The following is a 23122-nucleotide window of genomic DNA, read 5'->3' as shown; positions in this document are numbered from 1 at the left end:
CACACCGGCGGAACGAATATTCCATATTTTTTCTGGTTTTTAAGTATAGCGTAGAAAAGAAACAGCAGATGCGGCAGTTCAAATTGGATCCCCGGTGGCTTAGGGGTATCGTCTGTAGCAGTGTGATTTGAGATCTCGGTAGCTCAGGGGTACTGTCCAATGCTGTTTTGCGGTGTCTGTGCGTGACAAAATTTGTTATGCTTCTCATTATTGACACATGTTTACTAGTTTAATTATGTGTTATGATCATCCGGATATCGATACTGAAGTAATGTTTCCCTTTTTTGTTTTCCCATCTTTTTCTTGAAAATGCATTCTTGTTAACCCGTGATTTGTAAAAAAAACATTTGACAAATTACGTCGTACCAAAAACCGCGATTTGTACAAATGTAAATAAATTGCATTCCACAAAGTAATACATGCCTTTTATTATCATTAATATTTGTTGTTTAGAGCCCAGTCAACACCAGAGGGATCCCAGGCCAAAATTTCATATAAAAATGAAAGTGTGTAGGTAAATCTGCACATGTTATTTTCTATATTTCGATTTCGAAGCGTGATAAGCGCAGATGTGTCTGTCTGTCGGTGTGTCCGTCACAAACATGTGCACGCGAGTTCTCAAAAAAACACTCAACATCGTAATTACTGCCAAGCTAATAGATCGCTGGATTTTCAAGATGACAAGAAAATATCGGGAGCATTTACGTTTTACATATCTCGGGGCGCGCCCCGCAATTTGTAAAATGTTTTACATTTTTACAAATCACGGGTCAACAATTCTTCACAGCTGATATTGCTGTTCGAGACCGATGCAAGTGTGTTTCTTTTTTTAGTTGCAGTGCATAAAAAGTAGTGCCAGATATTGCTCTGCTTTGTATAAGTATTCCCTTCGTAACACGTGTTGAACATTGCAGAATTTACAAATTAAAATTACAACAGAGCATTGTTTGCAGTCTTCTGTAACAGTACACGCTGTTGTTTCTGTGAAAGCGACAGACCTAGTATAAGTTTTACAATTTAATTAAAAATTGTAAAAGTGTTCATTTTAAAACTCAAAAATATGGAACGCCACAAAAATCAGTACCTATTTTACCGTTAAAATCTCCTTTGAAAACTAAAAAAGAAAGGAATTAATAAGAAAAATAAAAAGGCACGCTTCCCCAAACGAGAAAACTGTGCTTTGAAAAAAAAAACTGCTTTCCGTTCCTCCTTGACATTCTGCCAGTCGCGTCAACAAAAGCTAATACAAATAAAGCTTCAATAGAAGGAAACATTTCTTTGTATAAAAACCCTTTTTTTTCGAACTCAAAATGTATAGCATGTCCATAGTAATTTAAAGGGGTTTTTTCAAGTTCTTTTGTGCGTTGTGTGTTTTATGGCAATCAACAAGAACCGCAAGAATACTACCTGTATAAAAAAAAATATATATAAAAAAAAAATTAAAAACGCCGGACATTTTTTGTGAAACGAATGTCTAAAATTACTTTAAAACGCACGTGTATTTTGTGTAATGCAATATTAAAAGGCCAATTAAGTTTGAAGGTGATGTGCAGAGCAGTTACTGAAATGTGGTTGATTTTTGCTGCTGTACCCACACAAAATGGCATCAGAGCCCACCTGATACCACTGCTGAAAAACATGACATTCACGATATTTAAAATTCCATAGCCTCTTTATTACACGGGTTAAGATCGCAAAAAGAACAGTTTTATATAGATATTTACTCGTACTTTTTATTAGCATTCAATTAAACACTGTTCAGAATTAGCTTCTTGTGTGTCGATTTTAGTAGATAGAACTTAGTGAACTCGATTTGGTGTGTTTTTATTTTTGGGGGGTGCCTGTGGTCTCCGGTCCACTGTATCCACAACACCTTATATAAAATCAAGCTGTTTGTTACAAACGGTAGGCAAATGCATGGGCTTTCTAACACTTTAATTGTTTGTTTCATATAGAGCCTCACTACAAAGATATCCGACCAAACGACCCGCCTCGTTTTCTTTTTGATAGTCTTACTTAACCCTTCTGAATTTTGAATATTAAAGGTGATTGATATTGGAAAATAACATAAATAAAAGAGAATAAATGTTTGATGATGCTCTGATAGAATGTTGATATTGGGAACGCAATTTAAAGCGACAGACCCCACCAAAAAAAAAAAAAAAAAAAAAGGAATTTTTTATTTATTTAAAAAAAAGTTAAAAATATGGAACGCTTCACGAATTTGCGTGTCATCCTTGCGCAGGGGCCATGCTAATCTTCTCTGTATCGTTCCAATTTTAGTATATGTACTGCGTGAACAGTACACATACCCCTGGTATGCATAGATTTAAGTACCCTAGAGTTAACCTGAAAATTACCTCACTGGTGTGACATTCCCTTAACATAACATTCTCGACAGAAATCCTTTATCAAGACAGTTGTAAGGCCTTATACCCACACTCGTAATTGACTCTTACGGAATGATACCACGTTAAAACAAATAAATAAACAATTATCTGTACCTGGAAAACAGATCTAGATGAACGGAAAACCAATTTTCTGTCTGTATCTCTCATGGCCGAAGCTGCAAACAGCTTTTTCCGTTAGAGAGGCTATTTTTACTGGCTAGGCTTGTTTTGATCGACAGCTGCGGCTGTGCTATTTGATGTGACTGCCGTGCAGCAGCGGTCTAATTTTAGATCTGAATGCCGCAGCTGCGGCGAGAACGGGGAAGTGCGTATACAACTTCAGGCCCACGCAGCGCACTTCACTGCTGTTCAGCCCTTACGTCCTTAACCCTACCACAAGCAACAAAGACACTTTTGTTATTTGCTTGTGAAATTCCCATACATGCACTTGTTTCACTTGTTTGTTATTCCCTATTTAACTCAAGGGCTTATTAGAATCTGTTGGAACTTAGACAGTTTTATATATAGTAGTAGTAGTAGTAGTAGTAGTAGTAGTAGTAGTAGTAGTAGTAGTAGTTTTAGTAGTAGTAGTAGTAGTAGTAGTAGTAGTAGTAGTAGTAGTAGTAGTAGTAGTAGTAGTAGTAGTGACAGTTAAAATAATAATAAGCAATACTTTAAAACTCTAGAGTTCAAGTGAAACCTGCCTGTAAGCTGAATGTTCCACCATATATTTGGCTTCTTTCCATAAAGAGAGTAGGCTTACTTTCAGCGAAAAAGTGGGAAGAACGAAGAAAAAAAAGAAGAAAAAGACCATCCTTCAGTATTAAAATGCACATAAACAAAACATTAATATAAACTATTAAACATGTATAAACAAAACAAAATATGGAAACGTCAGTGTTATGAAAAGACATCAAAATACTTAAATATAAACTCGTAAACATGTATTAAGAAGTACAAAGATGGACTGAGTCAAAGTGTTATGAACAGACACCACAATACATTTATATAAACAATTTAACACGTATGAACACAAATAAAGATGGAAACGTCAAAGTATAATGAACAGACAACACATGCAATATATAATATTAACTATTAAACATGTACTGTATAAGCAAGAAAAAAGACAAAAACGTCAAAGAGTTGTGAACAGACAACACAATACATTAATATAAACTATTAAACATGTACTGTATAACCAAGAAAACAGATGGAAACGTCCAAGTGTTATGAACAGAAAACGCAATAAAATATTAAACATGTATGAACATGCAAGAAAGAATATAGAAACCTCAAAGTGATATGAACAGACAACACAATACATTTATATAAACAATTAAACATGTATATATAAAAACAGAAAGAAAGATGGAAACGTCAAAGTGATATGAACAGACAACACAATACAGAATTTCACAGAACCCCTGAGCTACCGATATATCAAAGCCCGTTGCTGCAAACGGTACCCCTAAGCTATCGGGGATGCACATTCAACTGCTTCATCTGCTGTATTCGTTCTGTTCTAAACATTAAATCGTGGAACAAGGATAACTATTTTGTTTGGCTCGACAACAAATTAGTTTTGCAAAACTATTCGTAAATCACTTATCTCGCAGAAAAGCACACATTTTCACTCCAGTTTTTAACTCAAAATATCAACACATAAAATATCAGTAAAGCACAAACAATTTTTTTTATTTAGAGGGTAAGAGTAAGAGGGCAATACCCCAAAGTCCCACGTAAAAGCACACCCTGTATACCCCGTTAGAGGCGTTTCTATCCAAGTTTGGTTGATTTCATAGCCAGGGTTTCGATTATGAAACATCTCGATCTAAATCACACGTTTATATTGAGCTTTTATACCAAAAACATCCCATTTTTAAAGGGTTTTCCTCTCGTCGAAGCCAACCAAGGGTTTTTCCCGCAAGCCAAGCTAATATTAGTTTCCCCTTATCGCTCCACAGGTGTGCCACTCAAGCCTTACCTGGCCGTCACTCACCTGGTGCTATTTTTAGATATGACTCCCACGATGCAACGCCCAGGTAAAGTGTAACGCGGTAGCTGCGCGCAGCAGTCTGTGTCTGCTCAGATGTTGCATTTAATGCTTTGAAACGCTCAACAGTGGACCCCTTAACACAACATCTCATCATAGATCTCAGTTGCAACCGTAATTGTAAATCTGAAATCACTAAAGATATCGAAACTGTTGAACAGTGTAATTTGTTAGTGCGTTCAGCAAATACGACAAAGTAAAGAGCAGAAGATCGACAGCGAGCGGGATTTTCCACACAGCAGCGGCTGTTATTGTTTTGTACAGTTGTGGGGAAACGTTGCAAGATCGAACTCAGCGAAAATCAGTACTTCAGATTCAGCTAAAGAAAACTCGCAGACGATCAGAGCTTCGCAGCCCTGAGAGTAAAACAAATAACTAGCCAGAGAGCAAATTGTACTTGCGAAACAAACCATTTGCTTCACATATTCAGCAACTTCCCTCCCATTTGGCGAGTAGATAAACATTTATACTAGCCATTTACATGTTTCTACTCGCCATGGCGAGTAAAATACTCGCTACTTGCAGGGCAGCTTTCCTTATAACGATAGTGGGGAAACTTAAGGATGTAAAACTGCCTGGAAAATGTTCAATCTTAGACGTTGCAGTAAGCCAACATTATTTGTACGAGTCTTTCCTGACAGTTCATTCTGAACGCAAGCAGGTCCAAATAGCTCATATCTAACATTTATTTGTAAAACTGAAAGAGGTCTGTGAACTTAGCATTAGCAGTGTAGGTATCATCCCATCATGTCCCAAATATTTTCTATATTTTGGGACACAAAGTTCCAAACAGTTGTCGTAGCATTTGCACTGAACTCTTTTCCGAAAGTTTCTAATGTTTTGTTTAATTTCACTTATTGGTAGGTGTTAAAAATTGTCCAAGAAAAGATAAGTAGATGCTTGTCGATTTTACGAAGGTCTTTGATTACGTTAACATTCTAAATGAAATCGTTAAGGCATATTGTATACAAGGGGACGCGAGGATGGCTTGATGAAAGGCTGCAACACGAGTGTATAAATTATGAACTAATTATGAAATATTCTGATGAACAAATAGCCTTCATATTACACTATTCGCGAAAACAATGCGTTATATGACCACAGGTAGTAATAAATACATTATGAGTACATACAGTACGCACGATAGTTAACATTTAGTGCGTCCCGGGACCCGCTCTTTATAGGTTTAGTGCGTCCCGGGACCCTCTCAGTGAATTTCTATGGTACGTGACGTTTGGCTTCTACTGCGTATCGGACGCAGGGACGCGCGCTTCGGGGAGCCCTGTTCTGTTATCAGTCATATGCTTGCTGAAATAAGACCTAAAAAAAAAAAATAGGTGTGGTTACGGTAACCCGACCTACCCTATTTTTAGGGGCCGACCCTATAACTTTTTATTACAATTGTAAAAAAAAAAAAAAAAACAAGAAAACGAGTGCAGAAAACGCAATGAAAGCTAAAGCGCCCGAGTCGCACACTTATTTCCCTGTCAAGTAGGTTTAATTTGTACACATTAGAAAAAAAAGTTGAAAAAAAAAAGTGATTGCCTACCTTCCTACCCTTTTTTGGGGGCTATGTTACCGTAACCACACCTATTTTGTTTTGTTGGCCTAAACCGTAAACAAATTCGTTTACAAGTTAACTGCATGTGCACGTATAATTTAAAAAACCCAACTTATTTCAATGAAAATAAACAAACCCACAACGACATGCAAGCATTAAACACACGTTTTTAAAAAAAAATAGCAACTATAACTTTTACTGGAGCAAGGCACTGTTAAAAGCCTGTAAAAATCCAGTTCGCCATTTTTTTGTCGTGGAGGGGCCTTTGTTATCTAAAAGTGTGTTCAAACAAATGTGAACATAAATAAATACTGGAGAGACTTAAAGATACAGAGTTTTAAATATCATGACATGTCAAGAATCATGTATGTATGTGTGTGTGTTTGTGTGTGTGTGTTTCATTTTTTCGATAAATATCTTTGATGACGTCATATCCGGCTTTTTGTAAAAGTTGAGGCGGCACTGTCACACCCTCGTTTTTCAATCAAATTGCAATCTTCGACGAAGGCCGGACTTTGGTATTGCATTTCAGCTTAGTGGCTTAAAAACTAATGAATGAGTTTGGTCATTAAATATCGGAAACTTGTAATTAAAATTATTTTTTTATTAAACGATCCAAAAACAATTTTACCTTATTTTTCATCATTTTCTGATTCCAAAAACATATACATATGTTATATTTGGATTACAAAACAAGCTCTGAAAAAAAAATGAAAATTATGATTAAAGATAATTTTCCGAAATCGATTTCGAATCAATTTCATCTTATTCCTTGTCGGTCCCTGATTCCAAAAACATTAGATATGATATGTTTGGATCAAAAACAAACTCAGTAAGCTAAAAAGAATAGACATACAGAAAAGCGTGTTATCCTGCTCAGCGCGACCACTACCGCACTATTCTGCGTGGCTTGTCGATTTCACTGCCTTTGCCACGAGCGGTGGACTGACGAAACTACGAGTATGTGGTCTTGGTGAAAAAAGCAGTGCGTTCAGTTTCATTCTGTGAGGTCGACAGCTTGACTAAATGTTGTTATTTCGCCTTACGCGACTTGTTTCCTTTGACGAAGTCATTATAACGTCTTATAGTCGGCAGAGAGAGAGAGACACACACACACACACACACACACACACACACACACACACACACACACACGCGCGCGCGCGCGTGCGAATTAGATGTTTTTGTCAATCCGTGTCATATCTTTTTTTTTAAAGTTTAAAAAAAGTCACTTGACAAAAGATATTCAACCTCAGCTTTCACATCGAACGGAGTGAGTTACTCAATCAAATACATTCTACTGCTTTGAAGATGTTTGACTCAATGAGCTCCAAAAGTGCAAGCTAATAGTATTTTGTCACAGTTTAACAGAAAACGTTCTTGCGGTCGCCGTTTTTGCCGCCGCTTTGTTCATTCCCTATACGAATCAGTTGCAAATGTAACGCATGTTTCTGTTCATTCCGTGACATGCATGGTTGTTGACATGTTAGATTGTAAGCAGCAGAAGTCATAAGAAGAATTCTGTGTTTACAGGAGCACGACAACTGAAAAAACATATTTACTTCATTTGTAATGTACTTACCCCATTTTAAAACCAGAAGGTGTCCAGGCTTGCCTTCTGTTCTTTGTAGATTGATCTACATGTCCAGGGCAGAATAGTACCATGAAGGCCCTACACAATTACACAATTATGTCTCATCTGCGCAGTCCGCAAACACAGACACTCTACCGGTCACAGACACCGTAGACGGTAATGTAGCTATCAATTTAACACGCTTAAGTTCAACATTGCTCTGTAGACACAGACACAGACGCGGACACTGCAAACAGCTTTGCTAGAAAGCCGCACAATGGTGCAAAGGTTTTGAAAGCACCAGGCTGCGAAATGCACGAGAATTTGTGAAAGTTGAACAATTGGCTAAACCAGTTAGCCACGTGCGGCTTATGAGAATGACTGCAGTTGAGAACATTGAAACCAGCCAATCGCGCACAGGGCGCGCTTTCCTCTTCATTTGCATATTTATTGTCTGGAATCCGAGAGCGGTGCACTTTAGGTTAAAGCTGCCGTCTATCTATGACTATCCGGGGCTAGAAGGATTAAAAAGCTAGGGCTATGTGTGTGTGTGTGTGTGTGTGTGTGTGTGTGCGTGCGTTTGTGTGTGTGTGTGAATGTGTGTTCGTGTGTATGATGTGTGTGCGTGTATGCGTGCGTGCGTGCGTGCGTGCGCGTGTGTGTGCGTGCGCGTGTGTGTGCGTGCGTGTGTCGGCAGTGTGTGAGTGCGTGTGTGTGTGTGTGTGTGTGTGTGTGTGTGTGTGTATGTGTGTGCGTGCGTTTGTGTGTGTGAATGTGTGTTCGTGTGTATGATGTGTGTGCGTGCATGCGTGCATGCGTGCGTGCGTGTGTGCGTGCGTGCGTGCGCGCGTGCGTGCGTGCGTGTGTCAGTGTGTGAGTGCGTGTGTGTGTGTGCTCCGGTATATGGAACGATTCCGAAAAAAACTACTCGACCGATGACCGATATACCCAAAACACGACCCACGTGGACGCACTGGGTTTTGCTCTTATCAAGGCGCTGGTGAAATTAGGATGAATCACGTTTTTCACGCATAATAAACAAATATTCCCCTTAAATCAGACGCATGAATGCAACTTATCCTCGCGCGCAACACGAACAGGTCTGCCGTCATTTCAAAAAAACATGTTTGCAATAAAACGTGTTTTGTTTGTAATTACAAGACCATGACTGGAGACAGCACAAAGAGGGGACGGAGGGGGAGGTAGAGAGGGGGAGGGGGGGAATGGTCTCCGAGGTATCTTTCCCAACTGAATATTACAAATACATGTGTATGAGAGAGAGAGAGAGAGAGAGAGAGAGGGAGAGGGAGAGAGCGATAAAGAGAGAGAAGGGGTGAAAGAGAGAGGGGTGAAAGAGAGAGGGGTGAGAGAGAGAGAGGGAGAGAGAGAGAAAGAGAGAGAGAGGGAGAGAGAGGGGGAGATAGAGAGAAAGAGGGTGAGAGAGAGAAGGAACGAGAGAGAGAGAGGGAGAGGGGGAGAGAGACAGAAAGAGAGGGGGGAGGCAGAAAGAGACTCGAGAGAGAGAAGGGGGGGGGGGGGAGAGAGAAAGGAGACAATGACAATGACAATGGTTTATTTACTAATAGGCCATTGGCCCCTGGAAAGGAGGTACACAGTGACAACTTTTTGTAAAGCTTACAGCTAGAAAAAACCATTTTACACAACTTCAATGTTAGTGGAACGAACGTATTTTCCATGAAAAGGTGGTAAAAGAAAAGAGATACAATCTTAAGTATCGATATCCGGATGAGCATAACTCATAATTAAGGTAGTATAGGCCCTAATCATGTGTAAATAATGAGAAGCATAACAACCTTCACCGGTAAAGTGTCAAACAAAACAACATTTCAGAGTACCCCTGAGCTACCGAGTTTTAAAATCACACGGCTACCAGCGGTACCCCTAAGCCACCGGGGATCCACTTTCAACTGCTTCATCTTCTATTCCCTTTCTGTCCTGAACATAAAATCAGGTTTGATTGGGATGTCTCCACTCCGCCCTTCTCCCTCACACTGAAACAACTCTTCAATCTCTGACCCCTACACTGTGACTATGCACCTTGACGGAGGGGGGGCGGATAACTTGTTTTAATTTTAGTCTGAACAAGGACACTGTCAAGAATGCCCACCGCTCCTGTTGTTCTCTCATACGGGCAGCAGTGACTCGGGACAAAGAATAGACGCACGCCAGACAGCATTTCTTCCCTTCCGAGATACAACTAAATGTACGACTGACCTCACGCCTGGCATGCGCACAACTGATGGGCGGTGCTATTATATCACGCAGGTGCGCGTTTGGTTGGATGTTTATCAGGGAAATCACTGTCAGTAACAGCAGCGGAGACGGCGCATCGGCATCACGTGTAGGCCCACCTTCCGCGAATTCGCTACTGGGATTGGTCTTGAAGCAAGTTCCAAAGGTCCAATGAAAAGTACAGTACTCGGCGTCATAGAAACTGAAGTGCCGCGACATAATTGGGTGGCGGTAACTTGGGCGGTGCATCATATCACGTGCCTTATCCTTATTCGCTAAGACGAGGGGTGGACTCACACACACCTGTGGTCAGACCCAGACTGAATAAGTGTCTATCTGTCTTTCTCTGTCTCCTTCTCTGTCCGTCTTTGTCTGTTTGTCTCTCTCTCTCTCTCTCTCTCTCTCTCTCTCTCTCTCTCTCTCTCTCTCTCTCTCTCTCTCTCTCTCTCTCTCTCTCTCTCTCTCACGCTAGCATCATCTCTCTCTCTCTCTCCCTGTCTCTGTCTGTCTGTCTGTCTCTCTCTCTCTCTCTCTCTCTCTCTCTCTCTCTCTCACATGTGTGTGTGTGTGTGTGTGTGTCAGTGTGTGTGTGTGTGTGTGTGTAGTGTGTGTGTGTAGTGTGTGTGTGTGTGTGTGTGTGAGTGAGCGCATGTGTGTATGAGCGTGTGTGTGTGTGTGTGTGTGTGTGTGTGTGTGTGTGTGTGTGTGTGTGTGTGTGTGTGCGTGTTTGTGTTTGTGTGTGCGTGCGGTAAGAGAATGCGAGACAATACAGCATTATTGGTGTCATCTGCCATGATGGTAACACTTTGCATATTTTTGTGTACGACTGTGCTACTGCACGAACATTTAGTAATTTACCCTTGTGAGGGTGTGAGCATGATTTCGTGGCCTTTATCCTCCTGATTGAACTTCGTTATTACCTTCGTTTTTACTGTGCTGTGCTTCAGGCTGTCACAGCAACTCTTTGACAAAGAGACGAGAATGACATTCTTTGTCTTGCCTGAGACAGAGACTCGGTGTGTGCGTGCTCCTTTATTGTGCGCCTTTAACCCCTTCACATAGGATCTAGCACGGCCACCAACATCGAACGCAGAAGAAGAAGAAGAAGAACCTCTTCACTGCCACAGTCCTCACCTCCTCCTACGCGTGTGACCCCGTCTGCCACAGTATAACAGCATTATCCGAACGGTCTATGGGAAAGAACTGTGTATAGAACCCCTACAAGTACTTGGACAGTGGTTACCTCCCATTTAGTTTTCAGAAATGTCCTGAAATGTTGTTGACACAAATCCCACGTATGAGATACGGTTATGGGCGTAGGGCAAACCGAAAATGACCACGTATTACATACGGGGTGGGCAGTGAAGGGGTTAATCGGACAAGCTTCAGTGACAGCAGTGTGTTCGGACGGTCAAGCTATTCGCCCTTTTCTATCGGATTGAAAGCGGCTGCTGTTTCGAAGCGACAAGTGTGTCAACATTGACTCCTGTGTCAACTGCTTTGTGTCAGACTTGTTAAGTGTCTATTACACTAGTTCTGCAGTTTTAGTTTGGTTCTTTATCATTATAAACGGTAACAGTACCGTTTTATTTTTATTTTCCTGTTTCCTAATTGTGCTAGTCTGCTTTTCGATTTTCTACTTGCTTATTGTTTGTTTTCGCTGTTTACATAGTTTGTCGTCGGAAACAGTTCCTTGTCTCTTTACTAGTTAATTTACGCTTGACGTTGTGTTTCGTAAAGTGTCATATATCATTTTGGTTCCATCACTGTTTTGTATCTCTTGATTATTTTGTTGTCTTGCTTACTGGATAATTAGCTGATTCAGTATCAATAAGTATATTGTTTAATTAAAATAATTAAAAAACCCGCCCCAAAACGCTACTTGAGTTTAAATATGAGTAGCTCTCCGACTACATGGCCAACAAAACAGGGTTTCCGTGTTGGGCACCTGAACATTAACCATGCTATAAATAAAATCAATGATATTTCTACAATGCTGTTAAATACTGGAACAAGTTTTCACATTTTTGGGATCACAGAATCAAGATTAACACCTCAGATCTCGGATTCTGATGTTGTTATTCCAGGTTACAGTACGTTACGCAGAGTGGTATACTTTTGTACATAAGTGAATCTATTAGCTATACACGAATAATACACCTTGAGAACTTCGTGGAATCTGTGTGGATTGAAGTGAAGTTGAGAGGAGCACCTCCACTCCTCATAGGATTTTGTTATAGAAATCCCGCAGAGCGAGCAAACTGGTCAGATAACTTTACACAGATGTTAGAATTGATGCAGTTCTGCTCGAGTCAACTTAATGTTGATTTGCTTAAACAAAACAAGCAGTGGGTTGATATGATTAACCTCTATAATCTTAAACAAATAGTCAACACTCCCACTAGAGTCACAGCATCCAGTAGTACTCTGATAGATCATATCTATGTTACTGATCACCATAATAATAATAATAATAATAAAGTGTATTTATATTGCGCCTATCCCTTACAAAAAACAAAAATATTTGGCTCTAAGCGCATTACAACATGTGAAGGACTTGGTACAATCAAGTCTGACAAGTACAACAGCACAATATACAGTCGGTCTCTTAGGTAAAAGCAGCTTCGACAGTTAAACACTTCTACTATTGTCGAATGTTGTGTTCCAGCCAATGGTTGCAGCGATCATTTTCCTATCTGTTTAACATGGTCAAGAAAGGGTGTCAAAATTCCTAAAGTTGGTCACAAGACAATAAAATACCGCTCTTTTTCTCAATTTAATGAAGACACCTTTCTACATGAACTTTGGAATTCCCCACTATCTGATACTTACAATTTTACGCATCCGGACGAAGCCCTAACACATTGGCTTAGTGCCTTCAATGACATATACGATAAACATGCTCCATGGAGAATAAAGAGAGTTAGGCACATTGTAAAACCTAAATGGTTTGATAATGATTTACAACATGCCATTGACGATCGCGATTTTTTAAAGTCGGTTGGCAAGGAAGAGGAATACAGAGAACAGAGAAATAAGGTAATTGATTTGATTTAATTTGATTTGATTTGATTTGATTTGATCTCTCTCTCTCTCTCTCTCTCTCTCTCTCTCTCTCTCTCTCTCTCTCTCTCTCTCTCTCTCTCTCTCTCTCTCTCTCTCTCTCTCTCTCTCTGTAATAGTACACCTGGAATCGAACCTTACCTAAAGTTTGACTTTCACGGTCAGGTGTCAACAAAGGTGTGTTGGACAGGTATGTCGGGGGAAATTCCAAAATGGTCAGTGCGTGTGTGTACCATGCCAACAACGATATAATACTGGGCCAGAAAATGTTGGGGGTAAATATTCCAACCGAAGCGGTTTTAGTGTCTGTGACTGTCTGTATGTGCCGTTGTGCGTGCGTTCGTAAGTACGTGCGTGCTACTGGGGCTGTCACACTATAACGTATTGCAGTAACTTATGCCGATTTACATCAGTCGAAACGCTGGAGTACGTGGGGGGAGATGTAGCTCAGTCGGTAGCGCGCTGGATTTGTATCCAGTTGGCCGCTGTCAGCGTGAGTTCGTCCCCAGGTTCGGCGAGAGATTTATTTCTCAGAGTCAACTTTGTGTGCAGACTCTCCTCGGTGTCCGAACACCCCCGTGTGTACACGCAAGCACAAGACCAAGTGCGCACGAAAAAGATCCTGTAATCCATGTCAGAGTTCGGTGGGTTATAGAAACACGAAAATACCCAGCATGCTTCCTCCGAAAACGGCGTATGGCTGCCTAAATGGCGGGGTAAAAAACGGTCATACACGTAAAATTCCACTCGTGCAAAAAACGGTACGTGGGAGTTTCAGCCCACGAACGCAGAAGAAGAAGAAGAAGCTGGAGTACGTTTGACATAAGTTTGGTAGGTTTGGTATAAGTGGCATACGTTAAAAGCACGCTGGTATAAGCTGGCATACGTTGTTGTACACTGAGACCGGAAAATTTTTTTGAACATGTTCAAAATGTGTGGACGTATGCCGACGTACTCTTCATACGTTAGGCATACGCGAGACATACGCTACGCATATGTTAAATACGTTACAGGTAGTTTACTCATACGTCGAGATACGTTGAGATACGTCGAAATACGCTAGCAGGAAGGTGTACCATACAGCTAACTTATCGATAACCTATTAGTAACTTACTTGTAACCTATGTCTTACCTATATCTAACGTATTAGAAGTATGTCTGACGCTTGTGTAACTTGTTGAACGTGTCGCGTAGCGTATCATTGGCGTTTTGCTGTCCCTGTTTATAAATGGGGGCATGTGAGTAGATTACATCACTTCTCCGCCTGTCCTCAGAGAAGATGGCGGTTCCTGAGAGGCTTCGCCAAGAAATTGACACAATATTTATTGTGATTGTCACGTGATCGTTCGAAACACGCTATAAGTTAGACGTACACTATGAATATGTTATGCATAAGTCCGACCCAATGTAGAATGTTGATGATTTTTTTGGACGTATGCCAACGTATTGACATTATTTTTTTTACTTTTCATACGCTAGACATAAGTTTCTCTGAAACGTTAGAGTGTGACAGCCCCATAACGTCTGTGTGTGTTTTGTTATAGGACGAGTGTGGCAGCCCCATAACGTCTGTGTGTGTTTTGTTATAGGACGAGTGTGGCAGCCCCATAACGTCTGTGTGTGTTTTGTTACAGAACGAGTGTGACAGCCCCATAACATCTGTGTGTGTTTTGTTATAGGACGAGTGTGGCAGCCCCATAACGTCTGTGAGTGTTTTGTTATAGGACGAGTGTGACAGCCCCATAACGTCTGTGGGTGTTTTGTTGTAGGACGAGTGTGGCAGCCCCATAACGTCTGTGAGTGTTTTGTTATAGGACGAGTGTGGCAGCCCCATAACGTCTGTGTGTGTTTTGTTATAGGACGAGTGTGGCAGCCCCATAACGTCTGTGAGTGTTTTGTTATAGGACGAGTGTGACAGCCCCATAACGTCTGTGTGTGTTTTGTTATAGGACGAGTGTGGCAGCCCCATAACGTCTGTGTGTGTTTTGTTATAGGACGAGTGTGGCAGCCCCATAACGTCTGTGTGTGTTTTGTTATAGGACGAGTGTGGCAGCCCCATAACGTCTGTGTGTGTTTTGTTATAGGACGAGTGTGGCAGCCCCATAACGTCTGTGTGTGTTTTGTTATAGGACGAGTGTGGCAGCCCCATAACGTCTGTGTGTGTTTTGTTATAGGACGAGTGTGGCAGCCCCATAACGTCTGTGTGTGTTTTGTTATAGGACGAGTGTGGCAGCCCCATAACGTCTGTGTGTGTTTTGTTATAGGACGAGTGTGGCAGCCCCATAACGTCTGTGAGTGTTTTGTTGTAGGACGAGTATGGCAGCCCCATAACATCTGTGTGTGTTTTGTTATAGGACGAGTGTGGCAGCCCCATAACGTCTGTGAGTGTTTTGTTATAGGACTAGTGTGGCAGCCCCATAACGTCTGTGAGTGTTTTGTTATAGGACGAGTGTGGCAGCCCCATAACGTCTGTGTGTGTTTTGTTGTAGGACGAGTGTGGCAGCCCCATAACGTCTGTGTGTGTTTTGTTATAGGACGAGTGTGGCAGCCCCATAACGTCTGTGAGTGTTTTGTTATAGGACGAGTGTGGCAGCCCCATAACGTCTGTGTGTGTTTTGTTATAGGACGAGTGTGGCAGCCCCATAACGTCTGTGTGTGTTTTGTTGTAGGACGAGTGTGGCAGCCCCATAACGTCTGTGAGTGTTTTGTTATAGGACGAGTGTGGCAGCCCCATAACGTCTGTGTGTGTTTTGTTTATAGGACGAGTGTGGCAGCCCCATAACGTCTGTGAGTGTTTTGTTTATAGGACGAGTGTGGCAGCCCCATAACGTCTGTGTGTGTTTTGTTATAGGACGAGTGTGGCAGCCCCATAACGTCTGTGTGTGTTTTGTTGTAGGACGAGTGTGGCAGCCCCATAACGTCTGTGTGTGTTTTGTTATAGGACGAGTGTGGCAGCCCCATAACGTCTGTGAGTGTTTTGTTTATAGGACGAGTGTGACAGCCCCATAACATCTGTGTGTGTTTTGTTATAGGACGAGTGTGGCAGCCCCATAACGTCTGTGAGTGTTTTGTTATAGGACGAGTGTGGCAGCCCCATAACGTCTGTGTGTGTTTTGTTTATAGGACGAGTGTGGCAGCCCCATAACGTCTGTGAGTGTTTTGTTATGGGACGAGTGTGGCAGCCCCATAACGTCTGTGAGTGTTTTGTTATAGGACGAGTGTGGCAGCCCCATAACGTCTGTGAGTGTTTTGTTATAGGACGAGTGTGGCAGCCCCATAACGTCTGTGAGTGTTTTGTTATGGCGGGACGAGAGCTCAGCCGCACACAACCCCCCCCCCCCCCCCATCCCCATTCCACCCAGTATCGTGTGTCTGTGGGTAAATACCTGATGTAAGAAGATGGGGATTGAAGCAAAAGGGAAACAACTAAACGCCATGTCTCTCTTAGCGTCACAAGGATTAGTTTGTTGACTGCGAATTCTTTCCTTCGGCGGTGCTGACGCAATAGGCTACTTGGTTCATTTGCGAGGTTTTTGACTTCAAAATTTGCACAGAGGTTGGAACGCGTGAACTAACCGGGAGTAAAGCTGGAGAAGGCCGCACTGGGAAATGTCAAGTAAGACCTTCTTCTTCTTCTTCCATCGGCTCTCTACGTACAAACGTATTTCTGTTATAATGTGTGTTTGTTGTTTTGTGTGTGTGTTTTGTTTAAAGTTAATCTCTTAGTTTGTGCGGTCGTTTCTCTCTTTTTTTAGTTTGACTGTTTCTTGGCATAAATTATTTTTCTCAGAAGTGACCCGCGTTGGGCCGGGTTGCATCTGTTCTACTATAAGCTCAGTACACACACACACACACACACACACACACACACACAAACACACTGACACACACACATACACACACAAAAACAAACTCACATACACACTGACACACACACACATACACAGGCACACACAAGCACGCACACACACACACACACACACTCATTCACATACACACTGACACACACACACACACACACTGACACACACACACTGACACACACACAGACACACACACAGACACACACATTGACACACTCACACACTGACACACACACACACACACACTGACACACATACACACACACTGACACACACACACACACTGACACACACACACACTGACACACACACACGCACACACACACACACTTACACACTGACACACACACTGACACACACACTGACACACACACTGACACACACACACACTCACACACACACTGACACACTGCCACACACACTGACACACACACACAAACACTGACACACACACACTGACACACACACACACACTGACACACACACTGACACACACACACACACACACTGACACACACACACACACACACACCACCACACACACGTACTTCCTCTTCCCCATCCCACACCATCCTTTTCCCTTTTCTGTGCCAGAGAGTGAGACACGCATTTACCTGTGTTACTGACCTGGCGTGACCTGGTTCTTACAGCTGTGTTTACCTTGCAGGTATCAGACGTATATAACGTGCCGTGTGCGCAGTAGCGGCGTTCCTTTCATGCACGCCAGAGGCTCAGTGCTAACTGTCCAATCCAGTGTCTCGCTTTGGATTTGTGAAGATGTGTCTTCTCTTTCATGATGCTGTCTTCGTCTAATCTTTTACTTACTGTTTTTGATCTCTGTCTCTAAAACTGAATATGTCTGTCTGGGTATCTGACTGTCTATATCTGAATGCTGCAGGTAACTGCACTAGGGAATTCTCTTTGTCTCAGTCTCGAGTCCTTCCTTTTGCTTTTTGGGCTGCCTCAGTCTGTCTGTCTGTCAGTCACACTGACACACACACGCACATATACACACTGACACACATACACACACACACACACAGGCACGCAGGCACGCACGCACACACACACACAGAGGCACGCCGGCACGCACACACACACACACACTGACACACACACACACACACACACACAGGCACGCACACACACATTGACACACACACACACACACACACACAGGCACGTACACACACACACACACACTTGTGAAAAATCTTGGTTAATACGAACCTTATCTCACTGTCAATCTGCGCACCTGAAGCTAAAGATAGCATCTTATGACGTAAGACAAACACAAATAAATACACAGGTAGATCAACTTTCTTACCTCTTCTCGCGACGTAGAAGCAGCGTCCCCCACAGTATCCTCCGAAACTCCATTCTCTGGTCTGGAATTATTCTCAGCCATCACTGACAAAAACACACTTAGCAAACCTCACTACAACATCGCCCACTTCACCAGCAGACACAGCGACAGCATCAACAGACCGTCTGGGCGAAAAGTTTTGAGAAATTCTGTTGAAGGTCGAAGCGAGAAGTGATGTCTATTGCTGGCACTATGCACAGAGAGGTTCGTGTGATGCAGCGACTGGGTTTGTTCCCGTGTTGTGTTTTGGTGTGCGCTGCGTTCCTCGTCTGCTTTTCTGGCCAGACTGCGTGAGCGTTTTCAGTGTGCTGCGTGTGTGAATGTGTGTGAGCTAGACTGGCTCTGCGTTTGTGCCAACGTTTACCTATGTGATGAAAAAGGCACTAGTTAGCTCTTTTACCTGTCCGATGTGCCGCCAATCTGCGTTTATGCCAATTTACCTGTGTGATAAAAACGTCACTAGTCAGTTCTTTGTTAGGATGTGCCTATGGGGTTGATTACGCCGCATGCACACACACACACACAGTGCAGACACACACACACACAGTGCAGACACACACACACACACACACACACACACAGTGCAGACACACACACTTACACTCCAAACTGTGACAGTGATCAAACCACACACATCACACAAGATCTGAAGGGCAAGCAGTTTACCTGACCAGCGCAAAACAAAAGTCTGCACGCACCACTGATTGCGGCACCTGATGGATGCGTGAGTAACGACGAATGAGGGGAGTAACCGACAAAGGTGAACTGAAACACCCACAGCCTGCTCGCACCTGTGTGTGTATGTATGTCTGTCTGTGTGTGAACGTGTGTGCGCGCGTTTGTAATGTGTGTGTTGTAGTACTATCAAATGTGTATGTGTGTGTGTGTAAATGTGTGTGTGTGTATGTGCGTTTGCCGCTATACATGTGTGTGTATGGGAGTAGGAAAGTACTTTGAATCAGAAAACAATCAAACCAAAATGTTGTTTATATCTCGTTGTGTACAGCACACTGTTGGCATGTTCACACACACACACACACACACACACGTACATACACACACAAACACTCACACACACACAAACACTAACATACACACAAACACTAACACACACACAAACGCCAGAATAATGATTTAAGCATCACAATTTATTGAAACTAATAGAAAGGAAAGAAGAGAGAAACAAGCCGCCACTACAAGACTGTTCAACTTTTCTTTTTCTTGGATTTCAGCGTCACGTAACATACAAACACACCTGCAACACAAGAACAATAATACTTCCTGTATTGTCCATTCAAATATTCCTTCGACACGTCTAACCTGCATGTCAACGATTATAAAATCAAGGTAAAGAAGATGTGTCAGGGAGGCAAACAAGTTGCGCCCCAACAAACAACAAAGTACACGACACAGTACACGACACAGTATTTGGGTTTCAAGGTTTCAAAAGTGAATTAGATTTAAGCAATTAACTGCATAAATTCCAACAAAAAGGAACTTATTCAGGATTAATTAGAAAACCCATTTCATACACATATGTATGCACACACACATACACACAAGCAAACATACACATACCAACACACTAACATACACAAACACACACAATCACGCACACACATACACCAAGACACACACACACAAACACACCCACACTATTGGAAACGCACACACACTTGGAAACACACACACACACAAACTAACAATCACACACCCACACACACTAACATACACACACACACACACACACACACACACACACTGACCAATGAAAGCCAGCCCCAGCACCCCAGCCAGCAGCGGGCCAGCGATGGCGTAGATACGGGGAGGAAACAGGTTATGAACAAACACGCCAGGTTCCACAAAGGGCTGAAAATAATACAAGACACAATGTGTGACTGAGACACAAAGTGTCCATGCAGTAGGTCAGTCATTAATAATACAAGACACAATGTGTGACTGAGACACAAAGTGTCCATGCAGTAGGTCAGTCATTAATAATACAAGACACAATGTGTGACTGAGACACAAAGTGTCCATGCAGTAGGTCAGTCATTAATAATACTGTGACTGAGACACAAAGTGTCCATGCAGTAGACACAATGTGTGACTGAGACACAAAGTGTCCATGCAGTAGACACAATGTGTGACTGAGACACAAAGTGTCCATGCAGTAGGTCAGTCATTAATAATACAAGGCACAATGTGTGACTGAGACACAAAGTGTCCATGCAGTAGGTCAGTCATTAATAATACTGTGACTGAGACACAAAGTGTCCATGCAGTAGGTCAGTCATTAATAATACAAGACACAATGTGTGACTGAGACACAAAGTGTCCATGCAGTAGGTCAGTCATTAATAATACAAGACACAATGTGTGACTGAGACACAAAGTGTCCATGCAGTAGGTCAGTCATTAATAATACAAGACACAATGTGTGACTGAGACACAAAGTGTCCATGCAGTAGGTCAGTCATTAATAGAACAATTACAAAAATATTTATGTCAGGTTTGTATGGGTTGTGAAAAAGTGAATCTCTTGCTTTTACTAGGACAAACATTGGAGGGGCCAATCACTAGCGAAGGTAGTGTCTGAAACACGTGAGCACGTGTGAATTTATTTGTCTGAGGAAAAGCAAAGGTTATGCACTTTTTCACAACAAATACAAACCCGATAAAGTTATTTCCAAAAATTGTCTATTCTGTGAAAATCAGCCTTCAAAATGATCTTGTGTGAAGAAATACATTGTGAAGAAAACTCTGTAGGTATTTGTAGGAAGTGTGGCAAAGTGGTGTCCCTTCAAGGTGAGGCAAGCTGACCTGTGTAAAGCTCAGTGGGACAGAGATTCTGTGGTAATGTAGTAATTTCGCTTCACGCGACTTGTTTTAAGGGTAGTGGCAGAGTTGTTTTTCCTTGAAAATAATGCTACAAACAAAACCACATGGCACTGTAGGTCAATGACTAGCGAGTGGAGTGTCTTCACAGATGGTCGGCAGTCTGTGCTCTGAAGGACGTGATCATCTCTGCTATGAATTGTCAGCTCTGATGTGCATACTTTTGAATGAAAAGAGCTTTGTATTGAGCAGAAAATGCAGAAAACGCAGCTGGGAGTTAAATGTTTACTTAGATGTCAGCTTTTCGCATGATTTCACTGGCTGGCCGACCATGTGTGGAGACACGCCACTTGCTGGTGATTGGTTTACAATGTCTCGTGGGTTTGCATGCAAACAAATGAAGGGCGCAATGACCTAGAGGATAAGACACCGGCCTCCAATGTGGAAGGTCGGTTGTTCGAATCCCGGTGTAACACGAGAAAATTACTCCCACGAGATTTTTACTCCAGAGTAAACATTTCGTACGAAAAAGTTACTCCCTTTACGAAAAAAGCACTCCCCCATTGCACGAGAAAATTACTCCCCAAGACAGGTGAGTTCCGAGTAAACATTTCGTTCAAAAATGTTACTCCCCTGACGAATAAATAACGAATAAATTACTTCACCCCAACACGAGCAATTTAACTTCCCATGCCAGGTGTACGAAATGTTTACTCCCTTGTCCCCTGTTAGTCTTGGTGGTGGAAGGAGGGTAGCGCGACATTCGTGTGCGCGAGATCACTTATTGGCATTATTCCTTCGCCCGCATCCCATTTTTGCGTACGAGATTTTTACTGGAAGTAAAAAAAATGGGGAGTAAAAATTTCGTGGAGGGAGTAATTTTTTCGTGTCTTGGGGAGTTCTTTTCTCGTACAAAAGGTGTACTCGGAGTAAGAATTTTGTACGAAATATTTACTCCGGAGTAAATTTTTCGTGGAGTAAAAATTTCGTGTTACACCGGCTGCGTCTGGTGGGCTAACGGCAGAGATTTTTCTGATCTCACAGGTCAACTGATCTCACAGGTCAACTGATCTCACAGGTCAACTGCAGACCTGCTAGTGCCTTACCGCTGATCTCACAGGTCAACTGCAGACCTGCTAGTGCCTGACCGCTGATCTCACAGGTCAACTGCAGACCTGCTAGTGCCGCCTTACCGCTGATCTCACAGGTCAACTGCAGACCTGCTAGTGCCTTACCGCTGATCTCACAGGTCAACTGCAGACCTGCTAGTGCCTTACCGCTGATCTCACAGGTCAACTGCAGACCTGCTAGTGCCTTACCGTCCTTCGTGTGTACACATGTATGCAAGCACAAGACCAAGTGCGCACGAAAAAGAGCCTCCATTAACTCACCAGCACAATGACCCAGACAGTGTAGTAGATAAAGAGGAAAGAGCTGAAGCTGACCATTCCCCAGCCAACCGACTGGTCATGGCCTGTCGCCTGCACACACATCACATTTTCATGTTGATATGACTGTGCGACACACAACACAACACAATGCGAGCTGAACTCATCATAAACAATAACAAATTTAAAATCAAAAAATAAATATTTTACCATCGCTTCTATTCCCCCAAGCCCCTCACCTCAAAACTCGTATTACAGTTTTGTAAATGACAGTAATAACGAGGATGGTTATTATGATGCTAACACACATAATTCTTCTAACTACACAATGAAATTACGTTTGCAGTTGAAAGTGATGTAGGCAGTGATGACATCACTGTCATCAGTGACAGTGGTGTGTTCCTGCACGTATACAACTGAACAAACTCAGACCCCCCAGACTTCCAGTACATTGTCACATTGTGGCCCTTTCTTTGACATCAAACGCCAGATGAATAACGAAATGCGTTTGTGATTCCCTAAAAAATGAGTTGATTTATCGCATTCCGTTGCAATGCTACACAAATCCTTACCATGTTGATAAACTGGATATCGTCTGCTTCGCAGGAGTTATCTTCCCGTAACCGGAAGTTGGTGGAATAATCTCATACCTACATAAATAAAGTCTTTCACAATGTCTTATTCGTGCGACTTAGAAACAAAATTCTAGCAGTCCTTTATAATATTTGTAAAAATGAGCCTTTCTTTGTTATAAAAGAAAGAAAAAAGCCC

The 23122-nt window shown here is 42.2% G+C and overlaps 2 protein-coding genes and 1 non-coding gene across 3 annotated transcripts in view; all 3 read right to left on the bottom strand.

The window, feature by feature from the left end:
* Positions 1–18414, bottom strand: part of LOC138948349 (ankyrin-1-like) — a 29563-nt gene extending 11149 nt beyond the window's left edge. The window contains exon 1 of the mRNA XM_070319879.1: positions 18087–18414. Coding sequence (XP_070175980.1) covers positions 18087–18167 — 81 coding nt within the window. The 5' untranslated portion in view covers positions 18168–18414. The remainder of the gene's footprint in view (positions 1–18086) is intronic.
* On the bottom strand, positions 2201–2306 carry LOC138949567 (U6 spliceosomal RNA). Its single transcript, XR_011450344.1, has one exon. It is a non-coding gene; the product is annotated as a U6 spliceosomal RNA (small nuclear RNA).
* Positions 18415–19252: 838 nt separating the features above from the next.
* LOC138948346 (dolichol phosphate-mannose biosynthesis regulatory protein-like) lies at positions 19253–23062 on the bottom strand. Its single transcript, XM_070319876.1, has 4 exons — positions 22924–23062; positions 22355–22444; positions 19892–19994; positions 19253–19380 (listed from the first exon to the last, which is right to left on the bottom strand). The coding sequence occupies exons 1-4, from the start codon at positions 22924–22926 to the stop codon at positions 19331–19333; spliced, it is 246 nt and encodes an 81-aa protein (XP_070175977.1). The 5' UTR covers positions 22927–23062; the 3' UTR covers positions 19253–19330.
* Positions 23063–23122: the final 60 nt, after the last annotated feature.

This window comes from Littorina saxatilis, linkage group LG15 (genome assembly GCF_037325665.1).
Source record: "Littorina saxatilis isolate snail1 linkage group LG15, US_GU_Lsax_2.0, whole genome shotgun sequence".
Lineage (NCBI taxonomy): Eukaryota > Metazoa > Mollusca > Gastropoda > Littorinimorpha > Littorinidae > Littorina > Littorina saxatilis.
This window is presented reverse-complemented; position numbering and strand designations above follow the sequence as displayed.